Source organism: Lineus longissimus, chromosome 12, assembly GCF_910592395.1.
Source record: "Lineus longissimus chromosome 12, tnLinLong1.2, whole genome shotgun sequence".
Classification (NCBI taxonomy): Eukaryota; Metazoa; Nemertea; class Pilidiophora; order Heteronemertea; family Lineidae; genus Lineus; species Lineus longissimus.
Window position 1 is genome coordinate 1,312,395 of NC_088319.1, and position 23,964 is coordinate 1,336,358.

Here is a 23,964-nt window from a genome sequence, read left to right on the forward strand (position 1 = left end):
GAGATATAACTTAATAATAACACGTTTCGCCAACACAACTAGAATGTGATGCCATCTTCAAGGACAGACACACTCGACTGCCACGGACTATCCTTGATGGACATATTCCATTTTTGACAAAAAACGGCTAAGTTTCCAACTCAAAATGGCGCTGTTCGGGATGCGATACTTCAGAATGGACAAAGGTAGGTCGGTTGGGCGGTTTCAACCGCACGCTGGAAGAGAACCTCGTGGGCATTGCGACTCTATGTTGTACGTTTTTTCCGGGGTCTCTGATTTCCCCAAACTTTACATTACCAACCGCCAAATATTGTTTATAAAATAAAGCTAAAAATGTCTCAAATGTATGTATAAAATCATTGTGAAGATTGAGGTGGAATATCAATACAAAAACGTACGTAATTTATCAAATCGAATTTGACACTAAAGCTGAACTCAACCTCGGCGATGAAATAATCGGAGTGGTAGTCGGTAGGGTGCAAAACCTCTCTAATGAACCGGGACCACCGCAAATGGAAAACTTAGTAATGACATACACTCAAGCCATTAACTTATCGAATTAGTTATCGGAGTTACGCATCCCCTGTTGAACATCGCCCCAACACTCTTTCCATCAAAGCATATTTCATTAGAACCAGAACAACACTAATTGAATGGTGTAATGTCAACTTGCAAATATTTGCGGGCTTTTTTATTTTTGCGCTTTTCGCGAATACCCTCTAGTCCTTCGCTAAGATAAAAATCGCGATGAAATATTATTTGGTTTGTGGAAAAACCGATTGAAAAATTTCGTATCGGCCAAAAATAAAAACGCGAAAATCGTATTTTTTTAAAATTTTCGCGAAACGCAAAAATGTAGTGGCGCGAATATGTTGTGGGTTGTAGTGTTGATATCTAATGTCTAAATGTCCAAATGACATGTAATGGGCCTGGAATACTCTCAACACAGCATCCCAGTTTGTTTGTTTCGCGTCGAAGGGGAGCAGACGTTTTGTATTCGGATGATATTAGTCGCCGCACGGTGCGGGCGAACCGGGTACGGCGTTTGGCTCTCATCATAGCAGTCCCTTCATTCAGTAATTGAGGACTTTTGAACTTACTTCGACTGCTGACCGCATTTTTGGATTATCAGCTGTGCGTTTCTTCTTCTGGTGGCAGTTGCTTGCTAATTTGCGCTTCTGAAACCGGACGGGAGCTTTCTTCTTCAACACCTCTGACCTGTTTTGTGTCCCTCAGTAATAGTCGGGTTTCGCAACGACTCTGAACGACCTGCTACGGACTCTGTGATGTCATCAAATCCGTTGCGAGAAATTCACGATGCATCACCCTTAAACCGACTTTAGAATTACCCAGAACGTAAGCATCAAGGGAATTACCGTTTTGTCGAATATGAATTGAAGGTTTCATATAGATTCGTTCATTGTAATTCGTCGTTCTTGAGGGACCTGCCATTGGGGAGGCTCTCTAGCGGCTCGAATGGAAACTGGTGCCGTGTGCCACATTGCTTAGCAGCGATTGGTTTGAAATAGCAGCATATAAGTGGAACAAATGGGACACCATGTGATGCTGTGTCGGTATCAAGTCAGTTTGGTCCAACTCTGTCTTCTCAACTTCCCATCCCCGACAATGCTTTTAGCTCTTCAGTGAGTTCCGTTCTCACATTCGGGCTTCCAACGGACGGTCCCGGAAATGAACGTCAGAAATATCCTGTATTGCTGACCAACCGGGCATTTTCTGTATGGCAAACCCAACTCAGGATGCTCACATGTGAATACAGAATAGTACGTGTAGTAAGAATAGCAGGCAGCTAAATTACAACTATTAGCCTTAGGACATTTCCTTCGTCAATTTTGACTCTATGCGCGTGACACCAGTCAGCGGAACCGATTTGGGTAGCTGGATTAGTAACAGCTACTATAATACTATTGTGAGCCCATGTGATGTACTGAATATCGTTGTGGATACTCTGGGCCTCTGGACAGTTAGCTCCCAACGAAACGACGAATCTATAGGATTGGATATGTGATAGGGATATAACCAGTTGACCCTGGATTAAATCAGGTAATGGTAACACTGACGTTACACTTGGTATTTCAAACATTTTATATTCATTACCATGACGTTATTTTGCTCCTGACATCGCGGTTAAAAGAATAGACCGCATGCGAAAATAAATGTCGGCCATTTTGAAAAGGCCTTTTCACAGGCGGCGTAAGTTTACCATGACATAAAAGTCATTTTTTAGATCAAATCATCACCGAAAGCATTCAAAATATCATGAACATTGGAAGACATGGACAACTTCAAGAAAAATTGCTTGAATAAGCTTGTGTATTCTTACTTTATGACATAGATAAACAAACATTGCCTGTGAAAAGGGACTTTTCAAAATGGCCGAAAGTGATTTTCGCAGGTTGTCCATTTAGGCCTAGTCCATATATAGTCTCTGTCTTTGAAAAAAGCCTGCTCGCACCTAGACCTAAATTCCCATTGTTCTAAAAGGCTTTATTCCTATCAGGGTAAATATTGATAACATCAGCCCCCATGAAACGGCATTCAGAGTGGTCGATTCACCTAAACCTGCAAGGACAGCTACAAATTGCTAGTATTTTGATCTTATTAGATGAATGGTCATTTTCTTCAAGATAAAGCAGCCAAAGATAATAATAATATCGCATATATTGATTTGATATGAAACCCGTGCAACTATTCAATCCAGTAGTGCGACATACGACATTCATGACACATTCTCAGCAATCGAGAACATGATTGAAGTTAAAGCTTCGAAATTGGTGGTACATCGCGCCAAATGACCTGCTAGTACATTCTAATTGTACATATACTCAAATAACGCTCGCGTCAGAGAATGGCATATCCCATTGTACACTATTTGAAACTAACTTTTTTCATTTCTAAATGAGATAAACACCGTTTTGGGTTGTCTCAATTTGGAGCAGTGTAATTTTTAATGACATTCGTCGTGAAGTCGCCATGGGCTATATAACAGAACACTATCAGTCTACGATCCAGACCAGGAATATGTAATTGATATCAGTTCCCGCGTAATCTGATGGCCTCGGTTTGGTTTACGCTGAGTGGCATATCTGCTTACAAGCAGGCCAGACTCTAATTAGGACACGCTCAATATAGCCATTCCGGGATAGAGAGGCATCCGTGATGACTGGATAGCAATCCAAAAGAAACAACCCCAAGCATGTTGTCTGTTGGACAACTAACTCATGCTGACCACATGGGCTCCATCCACCCATGGGTGATAGATAAAAAAATTCATGAATATTATAAACCTATGGGGCTATGCTAACTAATATAAGTGGACATTTGGGATATATTATTAATTAGGTATATGTACTAGTTACTTCAAACTCTACAATGAACTAACTTAACTAATGGTGAAAATGCCCTAGCCATAGCAACCACTACACCAACGCCTAACTGACACATGCATACTCGTGCAGGGTATAAAGAATGTGCATCAAGGAAGTAGGCCATGTCCTGGATTTTTAACTCTGATTTGCAAAATGAGCACCAACAAAGTACTGATTTTACATCATGTGTGGTATATTTCAGTTTAAGATGACTATATTTTGGTACCTTAGGACATTATGCACCCATGGATATCATACATCAACTGTCTTGAACTCTAAGCCTCACAGAACATGGCACCCAACATGTGTCTCTCAGCATGTTTGACCCCATCTATCAAGCCACTGTTTATTTCAAGATTTCTCAGAACTATTTTAATTTCAAGCCATCAGACCGCTTGCATCTGAAAGAAGGCATCATTATGTGCCAAAATGTGCATAGATACTGAGCTAATTGGCTGAGACTACGCTAAGACGACAGCTTTTTTCTGTTGATTGGCATTTTAGAACCCTGCCCCTCATGACTATAACCAATAATATAGCAGAGACCAGTTGAGATATGAAATCAACATTTTGCATACCATTAGTCAAGATATCAAGAGAGAGGCCTAGTGGATTTTTCACCCTCAAGGCACTTAAAGCCTCCCAGAACACGCCCAAAAAGGGCAGCCACACCCTTCAGGATTATTTAGGATTATTAATCTGTCTACTGGAGCTAAATAGGATAATATGTTCGAGGATAAATATCATAAACAGTCAGTGAGTAACCTATTCTCCAATATCAGCAAGATTGAAACAGATGTGGGTAACTGTATGGTCACAGGGGACACTTTAGTGGCACATAATCATTTGGCTACTCTCTATCAGACAGGTAGTACATTGCAGTACCAATGCACTATCATGCATTGGTACCAAAACGAGGCTGAGTTTTAGCAACGAGGCTGAGTTTTAGCAGATAAGGATACGATATGGCCTAGATTGCAGACTGTATACGTTTGAATCATACCTTCCAATAGCAGTATGTGATATGCGCTTGTCCTCAGGGATGTACGTCAAATTGTGACCTCGGTTCGTTGATTTCCTCTCCTGTACTCCAATCTCCCAGCTGGCGAAACGCCGACAGCTTCTTTTAAAGCCATCGACATATATGAAGTTAACTGTTAGTAATAGCATTCCGCGACGTTACTATTTATAGCTCACAAGGTCTTTTGCATAAGATATTGATGACGTTTTAGTCACGTGACAGTCGGACATCGACACTTATTTCTACGCATTTGAGCCTATTTGAAAGTCAATTATCTTTGACCCTGCATTGTTTTTAGCATGAATGATACCATAGAGTCAGAGAGAAAAATATTCAGAACAATTATGTAGTATTTCCGACACTCGGACATGTGCCAGACTAAATCTAACTGCCCAAGTTAGAAAGCCTGAATCCATTACGAAACCGCATGTTTGTCCGACATTACATGTAATTCAGCGATGGGGAAATAGAGGGCAGCAGCTGCAGTGACGTCATTATCGCGGAATGCTATTAGCTGAAAGAAAAACTCCAATCTCTTAGTGGACTGTCTTTTAATCGGAGCTGAGCTTAGGATAATGGTCCCTCCGAGAACAGTAGACTACCTTTAGTAGAGTGTCCAACGCAGCCGTCGTCACCTTTATAAAATTACTAGCATCATAACACTTAATGTGCATCGGAGGTTTCCTGACACGGAAGTTGGGAATCACCAGAGATTCTTTATACCTCTCTTTTAACTATTGTGAGTTTGGTAACGAATGGTTTTCAGTTTTGCTTTGACTGTTAGTGCCAAATATGTTTTGAGAAGAAGTACTTTGCTTTTTGAAACGCCCTGAAAAATCTTTGTTGTCCGACGAAAATTTGGTCATTGGGACCGCCCAATCCAGTGGTCGTGGTCTGGATACCGGGGTGATCGTGTTACCGGGGGCCTTGTATTGGTAATTAGAGAGGAAACCATACGGGATCGGCGATTCTTGGTCGTCGTAGCGAGGTGGTCGCGTTACCGGGGTGGTCGCCGATCGGGGTTCAACTGTATATGAATTTGAGTTGTCCCTAATTCTTTTGGCGACTAAGTACGTAATCATCTGGGGACCATAAAAGTAATGGTTTATCATCATATTGCACGATGGGGTTTCTAGAAATGCATTCCCGGATACGCATAAATAATTCATCGGCTTATATTCTATGGAAACAACAAAATCAAATTAATAAAACAATACAGATTACCAAGTATATGACATACACGTGCTCGGAATATGTTTGTCAATAATAAATGCCATAAATATCTCTCTCTCGACAGAAAACAGCAATCGAAATGAATGATATTTTAAACAGGGTTCCGTTCCCCAGCCGGAAAAGTGGTTCGACCACCTCACCAATAGAAGCATGGCTGAAGTGATTGCCGCGTGCTTTGCAGTGCACCTGACTGCATTTGAGAGTACGGAAATACATGTACATGGCAAATAATATTGAATATGAATATTCATAAGGTTTGAAGGAACCAGCTTTTGATCTAAGATAAGTGTCTTTTGGTGAAAATTGTTTTGAAAATAATTCAGTCTTTATGCTGCTAGGATATGTGACGGAACCACGTCATCAATATAGACTTCCGGTCCTGCGCAAGGAGAACGTCGTATGTTGCGACCAACGCCATCTGCTCGAAGGAAACCTCACGGCTTCAACAAATCTTTGAATTGAAATTATTACTTGAGTTTAACACTGAGATGTCCTCGTCTATTTGAGAAATATTATTGGTGTCTCTGACAGAAACAATATTCCTGCGATGGCGGTTTTACCCAATCAAAATTTTCGGAATCTGTCGGGTCGTTCGGCAATAACCGCCATCCGACGCATTTGTAGATAGCGCTAGTCGCAGCCATGCAGTTCAAAAGATTGTTACCAGCAGCCTGCGCATGCGCACCAGCATCTTTGTAAAATACAGATCGTTGCGCGTTTTTTATTCTGAAATTTATCTTGGTTTATTCACATAGTACTTTCACTGTGTCAGTGTATCACGTCAGAAGCAGCAGCGCATAAAGCGCAATTAATATTGATGGCTATTTCTACAATTGCGTTTCTATGTGCGGCAATTGCGTATAACATTTCCCTATTACATGTGTGCATAGTGTACAGTGGAACCTCCCTTAGCGGACACCACTCTATTAAGGACAACCTCTCTATTAAGGACACTAGTTTCGGTCCCAAAATGGTTGTTTCCATTCAATTTGACCACTCTTATCAGGACACCTCTCTTTTAAGAACAGCACTGGTCAGTCCTGAGGGTGTTCCTTATAGAGAGGTTCTACTGTATTTATTAAGTGGCCGATCGGCTAACCCGACGTATTGTGCCAGCATATAAATATTTTCATATTTAAATTGGTGACGATGATACATTTACGTCGTTAGAGCAATCTATAGCGTTATTTTTTGTTTGGCCTGGTTACGCGTAGAAGTAAGAATCCGTTAATGATGATGATACCATGAGATATGAAAGGAGAGTAAATGATATACATGTAGGTTTATGACATTTTGTAGGAGTCAATGTCAATAGTGCATCAACATGTGGCATATTGCCCCTTTGGTTTCAGTGAACCAAGCTTGACCCAAGCTTGACTTAGGCAGTTATACCATTGACCTGCCTACATACCAGGAGATGAGACAATGGGTGATATGAATAAAGACTAGCAAATGCTTTTATCTAAAACTCCATGTACATTTACACTAGGCCTTTCTGTACAAAACTGAAGTAAAATCATTTACTAGTCTTTATTCATATAACCCATTGAGTTGAGCACTTTTACCACAGGTGACTCATGTGGTAAAGAGCTGACTTAGGTGAAAATACCAATTTGGCAAAAAAAGACTTTGACATTTACTTTATGAGGGTGACGATATTGAAAACCTCTGGTACACGAGGATGGTTACAGATGGGGTTGATTGAGAACTCGTTGATAAAGACTCACACATGAAAATGACCTTCAACCACGTTAATGATGAGTAAAGACTTTTCCGTCTAGACCTGGGCGTGGTGGGCGAAGAATTATACGTTGACGCCCTTCTCAGACTTAGTGATGGAAATGGCTGGAATGGTATCCGACCATCCGCTCAACGATCATTCATAAGTAAATGAAACCAGCACATATGTCCTCGTGGGAGTGCCTCGTAAGAACCAGGGCCCAGTTGTTCAACAGGTTTATCACTAACTTAGAACTACCTTAGCGGGAACATGTCTGATGGGCTTAACGCAAAGTCAGAGTTAGCTATTACACGTAACGTATTTTGAGCACGTATCTGCTATAGTGCCGTGCTTTGAGCAACAAAAAAAGGCCACTGGTTGCTATTGTCCTTGATCAATAGAGTATTTTCACGGTCAGCCATGCTGGCAGGTAGAACAATGATTTGTCTGGCCCGTCTTAACTGGATCAAATGCTGTCATGCATGGTCATTCGTGCTTGCTTTCTTTTGTCTGTCCCTCCAGCATGGCAGGTGATGGATGACGTCTTGTGAAAGCACTCTAATAGCATTCCGCGAAGATGACGTCTCTGCAGCTGCTGCCCTCTATTTCCCCATCGCTGAATTACAGGCAATGTCGGACAAACATGCGGTTTCGTAATGGATTCAGGCTTTCTAACTAGGGCAGTTAGATTTAGTCTGGCACATGTCCGAGTGTTGGAAATACTACATAATTGTTCTGAATATTTCTCTCTCTGACTCTATGGTATCATTCATGCTAAAAACAATGCAGGGTCAAAGATAATTGACTTTGAAATAAGCTCAAATGCGTAGAAATAAGTGTCGATGTCCGACTGTCACGTGACTAAAACGTCATCAATATCTTATGCAAATGACCTTGTGAGCTATAAATAGTAACTTCGCGGCATGCTATTGTTCGTTCTTCTGAAAGGTTCTGATGTTTTTCCGTCATGGTGTCCTTACGATGTTCTGCTTATGTCATCTAAGTATCTTTATGGATGCAGCTTTATGACTCGGAAAAATTAAAACAACAAATTCGCTTTGAACAACGTGGTTTACCTCGGCTAGAACTTTGAGTAATGAATCCTTATCTATTTATCGACAAGGACTTGAAGAACCTCAGATACAAGCATTGTTTTCATCAGTAGCTTGACCCCGACCAGCCTCTGTCGGTTTTGGGTCTCAATTCAATAAAGCGGTAATTTCTTGTTGGTGAAGGTGCATTCACTACAAAGTCACTCGGTGTTTCAATCAGCAATGCGACCCCGTCGATCCTCGCCTGTCCGTTTTGGCTCTCCGTTTGAATAAAGCCGCTTCGTCTTCTTAAGCTAGATTTACATTTATACGTTTTATAGTCCGTATATCGTATGCGTTTAACGCATCCGTCCAACGAAAATTTTTCAACACATGCTTAACCATTTGCGCATTCACATATCTCCGACAACTGCATAAAACGGGTGCGTTTAAGCGCATACGTTGCTCGAATCCAACGCATCCGTGCTATCAGGTACGTGAACGGATAGAAATTCCTTTGAAATGACGTCATTTTGGGATATACTTTCCTTGAAGTCGACCCTTGTCTACGAAACCATGCCGAGGAAGACAGGGTTGAAGAAAAATTTCGTGGAGGACTTGGTGAACGCTGTCCGAGATCGTCCGTTCCTGTACAATCCGAAGCATGCTGATTACCACGATTCAAAAACATGCTTTAATCATGGAGGTATTATTAAGAAAAATTTCGTGGAGGTCTTGGTGAACGCTGTCCGAGATCGTCCGTTCCTGTACAATCCGAAGCATGCTGATTACCACGATTCAAAAACATGCTTTAATCATGGAGGTATTATCTTAATAATACCTCCATGCTTTAATGCATGGGAATCTATAGAAAAGTTTTGCCCTTAATAAAGCGCACGATATTACGGATAAATGTGTATCGGAAACTCGGATGCTGGAAATGGAAACGTATCACGCATCCGTTTCAACGTATACATGTAAATCTAGCTTTATTGATGAAGGTGCATTCAATACAAAGTCACTCGGTGCTTTAATCAGCAACTCGACCCCGTCCAGCATTTTCTGTCTGTCCCGGGCCGTTTAAATAAAGTGGCTTCATCTTCTTATTGGTAAAGGTTCATTCACAACAAAGTCACCAAGTGCTTCAATCAGCAACTCGACCCGTCCAACATTTTTTGTCCGTTTAAGATCTCCATTCAATTAAGGCTGCTTCATTATCTTGTTGGTGAAGGTGCATTCACCACAAAGTCACTCGAAGCTTCAATCAACAAACCGATCCCGCTTAAACCTTTCCAAACAAAAGACTTCTCAAACCCTGGATATCATTTTCTATGTCCTTTCTTTCTTGGCCACATCAGCCAATAGCTGCACTCACAGCTAGCTCCGTTGTCCAGGGTCGGGCGTGGTAGCGAAGGAATCTCAGGTATCGTAAATGTCACGAGCAGTTCATTAAAGGCAGTATTCATGCTTGTCAATCCTGCCACTGATGCACATATCCTTTGAGCACCAAGCTAAGGATAGTATTACGCAGATTAGCTTGAATCTCCCTGGGTTACGTATGAAAATAAAGGCTGTTTGAGTATGCAAGCAGGGCATGGCGCACTTGGATCAAGTGGGGTTTATAGATAGAATGTCTGGGCCAGCTTGTTCAAAATAAGTTTTGTCACTAACGCTGGCGTTATCTTAGCTTGGCGTTATCTCTCTTTCAGTTAAGCTCTTAGACTTAAACGCTAAGTTAAGCTAACGCCAGCGTTAGTGACAAAACTTGTTTTGAATAACCGGGCCCTGATTAGATAGACAGTGCTACCCGAAGCAGCTCTGCAGGTATAGGGAGACGAATCCTGCCTCTAAAGCTGCTGGTATCATATACATGTATATCACCCGAAGCAGTTCTGCATTTATACGGAGATGAAAGCTGCCGTTAATAAACTGCTGGTATCGTAGATATCACTGAGGCGGCATGATATTCAGTCAGATTTGCTGCTTGCGGCTTTGCATTCCCCAGATACCCGCCTTGAAGAGGAATGTCGTTACCCTCGATGCCTTGGTAACTCGAGAACAGGGCGTAGCAACTACAGTTCTCAGAACCAACTCCACCTCAAATCGTGAACGCACGAACCAATCGGCAGACTGAATCATTATTTCATGACCAAAAAAGGAAAATCTTGTCCATCGATCGTGCTACAATCTCTCTGATCTTCCGAGCCAGGTTTCCAATGATGCGCAATTCATCCCCGAGAGCTTGGCTACGGAAATCAATGCATGAGTTGAATCAGCAATCTCAGTTACTCTTATGGAGCATATATAAACTTGGAGTCATTATCTTCTTGGTTTTATCACTGATGTCCGTTGTGTAAGGAAGTCGGAAAACCTTCGATAGCGTTGTACATTCTGAGCAGCTTGGCTGTAGAAATCGATAATAGCCACAGATACTTCGAGGGGAGGATACTTGTAGAGATCTATCTTCTTGGTTGTATCGCTGAAGCAATTTTCGTGAAGGATTGGAGGATAACATTTGATACGCTAATGCATTCCAAGCTTAATCGACAGAAATCGAAGTAGTCGTATTAGCAATCTCAGTCTCGGCGCGGAGGGATATTTTTCCTGAGAGCATTGGTTTCAGCAGTAAACTGCTGGTTTCAAAGATCACGTAGGGCCCCTCAGAGTGCCTGTACATATGGGTGATTCATTTGTGTCTGATCCACACTGGGATATCTCGAGATTCACGAGGCACCTGCCTTTTATATTGAACATAACCCGATTTTGGTAAAACCTATAAGGTCCAGCTTGAAAAGGTGTTACAAGCTTAGGAATTCTTCCAAATTCTATTCTGGGAACCTCCCTAAGATGCCCCCGAGATATTCACGTTCAGGAACGGACTTGTAGTACATCCGTAATACATTGTTAATGGATGTATTCAAAGCGCACACTCTATTTCTCTAATGGACGCCTTGAAACAACATATCAGAGGTTCATCTTCTTGTCATCGATCACCGATACCGCCTGAGTGATAACATATTACTCAGCAGCAGGTTACCAATACGCTAACACCGTGTTTAATACATTCATATCAACCTGTGGACTGGGTTCGAAATCGATTTGTTCGCTGCATCAGCAATCTCGATTTCTGTGCAGATATAGATTAAACCTACAATGTAACTGTTGGTACAGAAAGAGCCGGATCTCTCTCGATCTTTTCTACTGAAAAAACTGACAAAACCTGTTGACAGAGATAATTTTCAAAACGCAGCATTCCTGCATTCGTGTATTCGTGACCATATTGACTGAACTGTCCCCTTGGACTTGACAGGGGTCGCTTTCGAGGCAAAATGTGGAATCTTATGGCAGCGAAGCATAGGTGGAGACATGCTCCAGGTAGGGAGGCTGGTGAATGTCGTGGTTTGTCGTATAATATGTGTCTTCAGTCCTCAGCTTCAATGCAAGTATCAATTCGTGTCTTGTACCCCCCCCCCCCTCCTCAAGGGTACGACACCTTATCACCCTATAACGACATCTTAAGGCTCAAGCATCACCCTTTTTTCACCAATGCTACTTTTTCTTTCGTCAAGACATCACCATCAACAATATATCAGTTATCACCATCATATAAAGTAACCGGACTAATTTTACTGGGTAAGGCTGTATGTTCGACAAGACATCGACACATTAGCATCCTTATTCTTTCCAGCTTCGCCAAATTTTCACTAAAGGAAAAATAAACACTACTCAAGCATCGGCAAAGATTAGTGGTGATAGCTTAACAGCTTAACTACCCTTGAGGAGAGGGGGGGGGGGGGGGTACAAGAAACGAATTGATACTTGCACAAGTGTAAACCGTGTTACGTATTCGAGTGTGTTCCCACATCATTTGGGAACGCTGACGTACAGATTGACAAATTCTTCTTTGGTTTCCCCTCTTGAAAAGTCTGTAGTTGTCAGTCTAGCTGTCCATTGTATTGAAACACTGAAATATGAAGGAAAACAAAAAAGGTTACACCGGGTAAATTTTCGTCATCACCATCAAAAGCATTCACGAGACATGATATTCATGTACATGTACATGTATATTCACTTCTCTCTTCCAATATTACCATTCATGTTGTAAGTTACTGTACAGAATGCTTTGCGGTCTTGCAATGTGATTGGAATGAAAGCAGACGCTGCAATAGATTATTATACCTTTTTTTAGGATGAACAACATAAAACGTATCTGTTTTATATAAAACAGCTTCGCCCAAAATGTTTTAAATGCACCATTCTAACCATGTCCGTCACAAACTTTCGTGTGACTATAGCATCCTGAATCTCATGCGATTTGGCGAATTCAAAAAGTTGCGGATCAAGATGGAGTTTAGTGGCCCTAAGGCCTGTCTTCAAATTGCCGAATATCTCACGTCAAACATGAACGCCCTGATAGCTCAGCGGTTAGAGCGCTCTGCTTTAGATTGGGTGGTCACGGGTTCGAACCCCGGCGAATGTATTTTTTCGGTTTTTTTAAAGGTCTTCTTTCCATTTTTCATCCATGAACGTTTATCAGGCGCGGATTTGAATTAGATTCAAACCCTGGCGAATCTTATATCGTTTTTTTTAAAGCTTCCTTTCTACTTTCATCCATGAACGTTTATCAGGCGCGTATCCAAGGGGGTGCACCAGAGGCACGCCCCCTAATTGATATAGAATCTTTAAAATTGACCATGAAATTTTGGAACACACCTGTAGTGCAGCAATTTTGATGAGAAATGCAGTGCACACTCCCTCTTCTTCCAGTTCCTGGATCCGCCAGCGCTCTTAGACCATCATCATTATTATCATTATCAATATTATCATGAAGAAAACCCCACTGATTCCAGGTTTTCGAGCACTCCAGGGAATGGTTTGACTATCAGTCGGCGGAGCTTTCTAAGTGCAATTGCCCGGTGCATCCGCACTTTCGGCTTCCAAAAGAATCTTAATTCAAATCTGCCATTGCCGACATCATTGGCCCCAAATCGTGTCGTATACGGAGTTTTTTTCTCCTAAATTCTTAAAAACAAATATAGGTATATATATCCGATTGGAAGAGGGTGCCTCATTGGCTGATGACTTAAGCCTCGCCCCGGTGTTCACACCAATCTCTGCATTGGTTCGCGGCGGGCACTTGCCATTGTTGTTGTTATTGTTGATGTTGTTGTTGTTGTTCTTGAAATGGACCGTCCCCCGGATGGCCGGGACGTTCATAAATCTAAATAATCGAGCGAAGGACATGGAACACAGAATTGAAAGCGGATAATCATAATAATCCTCATAGATATCAACAATATTATGACATTAATACATAAACAAACCATCGTTCGTAATAAAGGTAAATTGACCCGTTTGTTGTTGTTGTTGAAAGAGCATGTTATGATATATGACCTTCATGAGTCAGTGCCTGGGAAAAGATGGTAGATTCCACCCGCCCAGAATCCAGTTCTCGTCTTCAAAGGCGCACCCTTGCACTTGGGAGCCTCGGTGTAACTTATATCAATTTGAGGTGCTCGCGTTTCTGACTATCTAGCTAAAAAACAGAGCCTATCGAAATTTTAAAAATATTTCATTTGCTCCCAACAAATTCCAGTTCGACAGACTATGGTCCAAAGCAAACAGCTTTTAACATTTGGCTCTCACATCTCATTTAACCATTGACCAGACCGAAAAAGTGATTGCCTTTTTTCAGAAGTCAATGTTTGAGAATGTGTATATGCAGTTTCTGTAGTGAATTGGCGATTGCTCTGTTCTTCAACAAGTGACAATACAACCCCCAGTTGAGTTATTCTTAAATTTCATTATATCGTCATCGGCTTTTTATTGAAAATCGATAATGAGTCATCCATATTTTCGATTCGGTGCAGTAAACAATTTTTAAGTAATTGAAGACACATTTGATGAATTTGAAAAATATCAAACTCACCAAAACATAAACCTTCGATCAGATAACCAGCGGCAATTTTGAATAGATTGAGTCATGGGAGGTTATAGCGATAATCTGTGTGCGATTTAAGTAAATAATGGTGTCCAAATTAGAGGGGCAGGTAAATTTCATAACCACACCCCTTCGCTGAGGGATTGATACCGAACTGGAGGTATTGGATTTTCCCACCGAACACCGAGAGGGTGGCGCTATCATTTAGCATGTTTTGGGCGAAACCAAGGTCCCTCGCCGAGGTTTTGGGCGAAATGACATTTCCACGAGAGCATGTGTTTTGTGTGGCGGTCACGAGCCTGTGTCGTGCGTCAAATCTGCAATGACTGATATACAATATCCAAGGCCAGCAGCTCGAAAACAAGCCGCCCCTATTAACTGAATTACCTAAAAATCCTTATTTTCAAACCAACTTCGGGCCACGTCTGCTTATGAGAATTGCAAGGACCTATTGGGCTGACCAAAACGGAAATGGTTAACTTCAAATATCTGAAAACTGCCATCTCTAGGCAACAACAACGTCATCGCCTTTGACGATTCATGATGCGGCATACCTGATTTTTCCTTCCTTGATCACAAAGCGTTGGCAACATAATACTGCGAAGGATGAAAAACATGATAATAGGCTCGGCTTCTTGGCGAAATGGGATTTCGCCAGTGTCATTTTGATACCAATACTACAGAATTCAGGGTACGTGCCTCAGTACGAAACCTTCGACTGGGCGATAGCGTCATCCATCGCTCTTGAAAATATGATGATTCACAATTCGATGAATGTCTGATTTTTCTTTCTTAGATAACAAAGCAGTCAGAGCTGTAGAGGATAAAAACCATGGTGATGATAGGCACAGCTTGGCGAAATAGGAATTCGCCAGAGTCATTTAGATACCAGTATTAACTCTTCGAAGAGCAATACGTGTATAGTGCCATCCCATCGTTATTGCAAAATTAGATGATTTGCGCTACGGAATATGCGTGTCTGCATTTTACCTTCTTTGATAACAGAGCAGCGGGAACAACAATAGAAGAGACATATACGTACATGTCTCAGCTGGGCGAAATTGTAATTCACGATGAACATTTACCATGTCATGGCACCCTACACATCCCTCCATCATTTACAGAACGGAAGAGCTGGTATCTTTCCCAACGGCGAGATTTCGAACCTGTGGGCGAGATTGGCTTTTGTTTAATTTTTCAAATATTTGATGGCATCAGGTGGATTATGCTAAGTCTTATTCTCTATCTTCAGGGGGCAGCATGGCGTCCGAAAGAGACGAAGATGACGTCACAAAAACCGACGACAAACAAAAATCACATGACTTTGCAGACGGACCAATCAAAGACAGGAAACTAAAATTCAAAGACGAAACTGGGCAAATTGAGGATGACGTCATCGTGGCTACTGAAGCAGACGACGTCGAGATCGCCATGGACTCTGGGATACGTGATATAACCTTAGATTCAGACGGCGACGGTGGTAAACATTGCAACGGAAAGGACAAATTCAAAAATGGCGAGGCGACCTCTAGCGATGACCTCACACATCACGACGACGAAGATGGCAACCCGAAAAAGAAGAAGAAAAAGTGTTCCACGCCGCATGCTTTATTAAAGGATTTATCATGGCATTTAGGACCACTAGTGTTACTTATTGCCTACTGTGCTCTCGGGGCCTTGGTCATGGAATTTCTCGAGTCTGGCCACGAATTAGACGTCAGGGCAAAAAGCCAGGAATACCGAAACGAGGTCGTGGAAGAGCTCGTTAACGTGACGTCATCAGGGGACAACGCAAATCTCTCGGCGTCCATCTTGGAAGTGATCAAAGGGTATGAGGAGAAAATGTTGAAAACCTACTCCCAGGGAGTAACTAACCCGAACAATACCAAGTGGTCCTTTAAGGCGGCACTGTTCTTCACAGCCACCGTGGTGTCGACTGTAGGTAAGTTACATTTTCAATCTTCATCCAAACAGCTCACACATTGACTTGAAGTCGTCTTTCCAAGCTGCAACTTGACTGGCAATCTCTGAGCTCCATCATTGGTAACGGTTGCTTAGTGATACTAGCACCTTTTACTGCGTATTTTTGCTACGGAGCAAATGCTAGCAATCCTCTCATCGGGATATTGCTCGATTGGCCGATTTCAAGGTTTAACAGAGCTATGGGCAATTTTCCCCCCCCCCCCCCCCCACTCGCAAATGTACTGTGTCAACGTGTGCGGGAGTGCTTAAATATTGATAATTAAAAGGGCCATTTTGAAACGAAATACATGTAGTTCGATCCGATGTGATTCACCACTTGGCCAGCAGAGGGCAAAATCCAAAAACTTGCTGTGACTCCTCTGCTGCTGGCCGGATTGACATAAGGTTTATATCATGCGCGCATCTAAGGACGCCACACAATATATCACCCAGGTATTGACCAATCTCTGAAGTCCACAATTTGGCTGTTTGACTTTTGCAATAGGAGGATATTTCTTAATATCCAAAGTTCAACCGGTGAGCACAATATTGTCCCCGGAGACACTGATGTTCAAGCTGAAGCAGTAAAATTCCAATAATGTCACATTTTGTTGCGTGAAGTGTTGCAAAAAATGATGGATAGGTTCGTTTCACAAAACGTTTCTGCATTTAATCAGCGACATCAGCAGACACTTCGCCCCATCAATTATGTCGTTGATTACAACATATTGACCTATTTTTCATAACGGCTCCGATCGGCGTTTCCGTAACACATTTAATTAAAAAACACTGTCATGCTTTCTGTCGTGAATCGAAGTGGCCCGGTGGGGCCGGACCTGACTGGTTCTGATCTGGATTGAATGCGCACTGTGTAAAAAGGCCTATTGTCAACATATCTTGTGATAGTCATTAATGAATTGTCACATGTTTATTAGTGACTAACCGAATATAAATACTTCCTATCTAAAAGGATAATGATATGGCCTGATGCCATTGAAGAATCGAACCATTTCCTCGAAATCACTTCCCAGTAGTCATGCTAAACCACAGGCACACGTGCATAAGAGATCAATAGCCCACGGTCGATTAACCCTCACCGATATAGCACACGTTATACGCTATTTCCATTATAAAATGTAAATCGGACAGAGTTTAATGAAGAATACGTTTGGTGTTCACCGGCGTATCCGTATGTACGTTGTGTATACCGTTATTTTCAAACACCTGTTATTGAACTTGTTATTTTTCATGGGGAAGTACAAACCGTGAAAGTATTGCGCAGTGTGATTCGCAGTCCAGGTAACCTCGACTCTATCCGCCGCGCAGGTTCGAGGAAGCCTCGTTGATTTACCCGAGGCGAGCCATACATTTTCAGTGCATACAATGGAAACACTGTCATACCGAGGGCTCTGGTATTGCCAGTATTCACTTGGATCGAGGTACCCATCCTACAGAAAAACACGTGACCGGACGCCGGAAGCTTACGCCCCCAAATCGAGTTCATGACGAGTGAATTGCCGTCAAATACCAGTCTCTGTAATGAGTGAATGGGGGAGACTGGTGCAAGAGCCTATACGATTCGGCGATTTTATACTATTTCATCATTTTAAGACGCATTCAGTTTAGTCGAGACAAGATAGCAAGAGCAGCATTTTTTCGACACAAATTTACTTGGCTCCTTGTGAAATAAGGTAGGAAAACCGACCTCAGTCTTGTGGTTTCTTTGCCGAGTTTGTACCTTGATCGTCTGAATGAATTGACGGAATGAACAAAGTTTGTTGAAAACTATAATCATGATAATGTGGTAGTGACCGCCGATGAGCCACCATTTATGATATACGTGAATACAGGGTTAGTATTCAAATTCCCAGTAAATCGCTTTCGGTTAATGACGATTCTTAGAATAGAACTTAGTAATAGTAATACGATGGATGTACTATTAAACTATGTAACTGTATCAAACTTCCTATTGGTAAGACTGATCTGTGTTGGCAGGTACGGGAGGGGTGTGTTAATGGACACCAACGTATAATGTTTTCTTTCGCTTTCCCATAATGCGTCTTGACGGTCTACAAGCCAAGACTTAATATTTCAACATGTATAACTAATCGTGTTGATTACTCATTTTGCAGTTGTTCAAGCCGGCAGCAGGGGTAACAGGGTATTATGTGATCACCTGTCACCCCTTCCTGCGAATACGACAACCAAAATTAGTTATGCATGAGCGATATCGCGTACAAAAAAATGTCCTTGTCTTGGACTGTGTCTTAGTGATTATACTTTCCGAATCGAAACTAACTAAAAAACCTTAATTGTGACATGTTTTTTTGCTTCTTTTAGGATGGCGAGCAGCGCTAGCAGTGAACCTCCGTTCCAACTGGTGGACCAACACGACCAAGTGGAACACGCCATTGCCGCAATCAACCGCGAGGAACTGATAGCTGTGGACTGTGAAGGTGTGAATCTTGGCCGGGATGGGTCACTCACTGTCGTTGCAATTGGTACGAGAACGGACACATTCCTGTTCGACGTACTAAAGCTGGGTGCACGGGTGTTCGACCGCGGACTCCGTGAGATCCTCGAAGATGTCAATACCGTGAAACTAATGTTCGACTGCCGAGGAGACTCAGATGCCCTGTGGCATCATAACAAGGTCAGGCTCGCTAACGTCATGGACATCCAGCTGATGCAGGTCCTGTACGAAAGGAGACATCCAGATGAGAAGCCACAGGCCCAGAAAGATACGGAGAAGCGCTTCGAAGAAAAAGGCAAGAAGTTCAAGAAACAAAAAGCCTTGAATGAATGGCCCAGGGTACGCGGACTGGCACAGTGCATCGCTTGGTATCTAAACGACGCCTCGATTTTGGCGACAAAAACGAGCTGCAGTCTGCCACACGCCGATGGGTCTACTGATCATGAAATGTGGGGCAAGCGTCCTATCACTCGAGACATGCAACTCTACGCCGCAATCGACGTCTATGTATTGTTCCCGCTCTATGACAAGTTCAAGCGCGGAATCACGTATGAAAACATGAAGAAAGCGAAGAGAGGATCCGATAGGTATGCCGGGTTCTTCAGGGACCGGAAAGTGATTGCTCCTAATCCATACGAGTGCCACAACCTGCTTCACATGTACATCCTGGACGATCAGCCAGCTAGCCGCAGGAAGAAAAAATGTCCAGTTTGTGGTTTCAGTCTTCCTTCGGCTGATATCAACCGTGATACTGGCCTATGCAAGCTGTGCCGCCTGAAGAAGTTCAAGATAGAGAGCGCCAAGATAGGTAAGGAGAAGTGGGAGGAACACGAGAGGAAGCGCCTGGAGAAGGAGCAAGAGGAACTTGAGGAGCAGGAACAGGACTAAACATTGGTGCCCTACCACAGGTTGGGTCTTCGGTCAATGCACTTGCTGAACCGTTTCACCAGGGTCGGGTTGTTCAAAATGACAAAACTCACGTTCTCCTAACGAGAGCTGATCAATTTTTTTAACTTTTGTGACCGCGCCAAAACCAGAAGTAGTATTATTCTGAAGTATTAGAACATTATGCAGCATCCTGCAAAATATGACTTCATGACCCGGATGAGTGCTCCGATCTTAGTAACTGTACTATACTGTAGATGACACTACTGTAGCTGATATTCATACGCGCGGGCGGATGGGGCAGGGATTTTCAAGCTAATCCTTTTATCATGGGTCCCATCAGCTTGCAGTATAGAGTCTGGGAGATATGAAAACATTCCAATGAAACAGAGGAAATGTCCTTCGTGTAAAGGGGGATACAGTGGAAGATGAGTTCCACTTTCTTATTGTTTGTGATAGTCACTCCGCTGCCCGGGAAGCAATGTGTTTAAATATTTATGTACATTTAATGACTTTTTATATCTCTCAGATATGGGTAAATTTAAATATATTTTAACATGTACTTCTAATTCTCTCTGTATTCGATTTGCAGGTTATATTTATAATATGTACTCGTATTAGTTGGAAGCTAACCTATGGCCAGATTCGATATTTTGGCAAACTAATAAGGAGGTGATGAAACTTGACCTTATAAAGGTGTCATCATCTCCTGACTAATTTCCTTAGATGTCTTTTTGTTATTTTTATCTCGTATCATTGTATTATATGTCTTTACATCTGCAACAGCCTCATGGGCACTAACAAAATATATCAAGTGAAATTGAAATTGAAATGTAAATACTCTGTTGAATGGCATCGAACGACCATGTGATTCTGGGTGGAATATTCAAAGAAAACCGGTCTTAGACCTGCGAATCTAGGATTTAACTCTGCTGATTCATGTCTAACTATATTCAAGGCAGCACCGTCGTTCTAAAATTTAAATATGGAATTGAATTTGAGTTTTTCAATTTTGTAAATAAACAGAATTATCTTATGTTCATTTGTAAATTAACATTTGATGATACAAATTTCAACATTTTATGTACACTGCTATAAATTCTCCATCAGCTGATTTAAAAGGCAATTTTTGCTATTTTGCATTCATAAATTCCGTCCTTTTTTCTTGTTTATTATCACTGTATTTTAAGTTATTCGTCGGAAACATATGCCCTTTTTGGTGATTTTAAACGCACTATTTTATAGCGTGTGGAAATTTGCTGCCAGTGTGGTCTTTTTCGTGCGTAAACGGTGATTGAAAACGAGGTGATTTTGGCCCTCCGAGCACTATTAATGAGCTGTAAACAGGAATGTATATTCACCTTGGTACATATAACAAGGTTATCACAGGCATCCTGGCCTAACCAGTATTTCCAATGTATTCCGCCTGTCGATATTTTGTAAACATGTAAGACGTTGGAGTAAAAAAGCCTGATCAATCGCCACCATACGGCATTTTGTTACATTAGTGTTCATACAAGTAATACATGTGCCAAGGGCGCCATTATGCAGGCAGAGAGGTTTCCAATATTTTATTAGGTCTGCGTGGAGGATGTCCTTCTTTGCCTTGGTACCACTTTTATTACCCTTAAAATTGTTCAATCTATAAAAAGCACAGACACGTGTAATATCAGCGTGCAGTTTCCATGGTAACCATACAGGCAACTTTATAAGTCAAGTTGATGTAATAACGGTGGTTTATATGTCTAGTCGCAGCAATGTGACAAGATTAGTAGATTGAGCTTTATTTGCCGAGGCCAGATATGAGATATGGGCTGTCAAAAAGAGGATATCACAAGGAAGGTATAAAGTGGTATTGATGATAATATTATTCTAGGTGAGAATTCACACCGTAAGAGATTGGTACTGGATCTAACCACTAGGTGGTAGGAAGAAGTTATTGATAGCTAGATTTCCATGCGCCGGTGTAGAAGTTTAAAATGTCCTAGGATAGAATGCCCGGGATACAAAGGATTCTATTATGCGCTTCAATCTCTGAGCTATTGACGGTCAGGGTCTCTATAGAACCATAATGCAGAATACAATAGGGCCGGACACTTTTTCCAGGGGGGCATTTGTTACTGTTACACCGGTTTGAACTAAAGTGGGACCTCCCTTAGCGGACAACTCTCTACTAAGGACAACCTCTCAATTGGAACCTCTCTTAGCGGACACCTCTCTATTAAGGACGACCTCTTAATTAAGGACACTAGGTTTGGTCCAAAATGGGTTGTTTCCATTATATCTAACCTCTCTAATCAGGACACATCTTGTAATGACAGCACTTGTCAGCCCCTACGGCGTCCTTAATAGAGAGGTTTTACTGTTTGACGAAGTGCAAACGCTGGGAAATGCAATTTGCTTTCATACACTTCCTATGAAATATTACGATAAAATAAGAAATAAAAAAGAATTTAAAAACACAACAAAGCCTTTCTCGCTCATCAATCGGTATCGCAGCAGTTGATGTATCATTAAATCATTCACGTGTTTCTGAATTTAACCCTATTGCGGCCCTATTGTCTACATGTTCATCAGGCCAAATCTATCGACTGATTTCCGCCAGAGTTTTAAACAGGAAATGAGAAGGTGCATTTCCAATGTAAAAAGTAGGCCGAATGGCAGGCCGAGGAAATTCCCTTTAAGTCGATATGTTAATGACTCCTAAAAGAAGGCACGCTTAAGGAACGCTGTCACTCTTATTACACGTTGGGCGCGGCGTCAGTAATCGAACACGCTGCTTCGTCATGTTCGTGTTCAAACAACTTGGTGACCATCTCACATTATTTCGAAAATTGTGCTGCTCTATTCAAATTGCTTTTAAACCCTTATTGGAAGTTTGTATGTGTTGTAATCGTTCCCTCTGATCCGGTTTGCCTTCTAAATATGGAAAACTGGTTTATAACCGCCGGACTACTTTCAATGACGTAAAATAATATTTGGGTTTATGGCCTGTTATCGACTACGATATAGGTTATCATTAATTGATTTTACCCTTGAACACCGATCTGTCCTGAACGCTTTCAACACACCTCGGATGAGCTACTGCTCAACCAGATGAATGCGCTGACTCTGTATAGTGCTCAATATGTTCTCAGAATTATTGCATTGCCATGTACTCGCCGCCATAATCAAATCGTCATCCCATACTTTCGCATCCTGTCTACGCCAGTACTTACCACAAACCGATTTTCACGCATCTGCACAATTCAATTGCAGCCTTTTAGAGTGTAGGCCGTGTCATTTTAGCAGCCCTGTAGGATATCCCGATGGAGTTCAGGTCGCGGCTAATTCATAATAATGCTAGGAGGATGTCGGTTGTTTTGATAGGAAAACTCTTAGTCTGACAATGTCATGGTTAATGTGGAATGATTTACTCTCTGCCGGTTAGGTTATTTTGTATTTTTGTCTGTGTTTTGTACAGGAGGCAAGACCACAATTGATTTTTAAAGCCTTATAGCAGTTAAATTGTCAATGTTTGACCGCGACGCATCAAATACTGCGTGGGGTTGTGAATCTGAAATTTAGATTATGTTATTCCGGACAGTCGGGCAAGTAAATGGTGAAAAATAAACTGGTAGTTGACCACGGAAATGTTTTGATAATCGACAAATTAGACAGACTTTGATATTTCCACTCTTTTCAGCCAACTGGCAGAAAAAACTCAAAACACGCCCCCTATTACCCAATTAGCAAAATTCGAAATTAATTTTTTCATCAAATAATTTGTTTATATCTGTAGACTTGCCACAACAAATATTTTTTCAATACCTCTCCAAATATGTACTTGAGAGTAAAAAACATGCACTCGTCTAATTGATAGGCCTCGACCCTCCAACCTATGAATATTCATTAGTGGTCTTGTCTCACAGTGGGGGCTGGCCTGTACAGATATATCCAGCATTCTAGGTTAGTTTAGGTTAACCTAGCCTTGATATCATTTCAACTGCAGATAATTGCCCAAATATAAGCAAATCATAATATCTATTTTTAAGGGCGAAAATAGGTGGCCCTCTTAGGCATACCATGTGTATGTAATGGCGGTCATATTAGGTGCCATCTTGAATTGCACCCTTCCTTCCAATCATTCAGCATGGCCATCAGCATGGCCATCAGCATGGCCATCAGCATGGCCATCAGCATGGCCATCAGCATGGCCATCAGCATGGCGGAGTCTGGAAGGTGCCAGTGTTACACCAGAGCCAGACACCAGACACCAGAGCCAGACACCAGACACCAGAGCATGTGCCCCAGAATTGCCAACTCTGGGACA

General features: G+C 41.9%; 2 protein-coding genes across 4 annotated transcripts in view; both read left to right on the forward strand.

The window, feature by feature from the left end:
• LOC135496649 (potassium channel subfamily K member 18-like) overlaps positions 1-23,964 on the forward strand; it is a 32,346-nt gene that overhangs the window by 2,468 nt on the left and 5,914 nt on the right. The window contains exons 1-2 of one of the 3 annotated variants that reach the window (XM_064786079.1): positions 1,800-2,061; positions 15,585-16,274. In XM_064786079.1, coding sequence (XP_064642149.1) covers positions 15,593-16,274 — 682 coding nt within the window. In that variant the 5' untranslated portion in view covers positions 1,800-2,061; positions 15,585-15,592. Of the gene's footprint in view, positions 1-1,799; positions 2,062-10,646; positions 11,767-15,584; positions 16,275-23,964 lie in introns of those variants that run through there. The other 2 variants (XM_064786078.1, XM_064786077.1) reach the window with 2 other exon arrangements.
• On the forward strand, positions 17,707-21,932 carry LOC135496650 (piRNA biogenesis protein EXD1-like). The gene is made up of 2 exons (XM_064786080.1): positions 17,707-17,985; positions 18,635-21,932. Exon 2 carries the CDS (start codon positions 18,636-18,638, stop codon positions 19,653-19,655), a length of 1,020 nt encoding a protein of 339 aa, XP_064642150.1. The 5' UTR covers positions 17,707-17,985; position 18,635; the 3' UTR covers positions 19,656-21,932.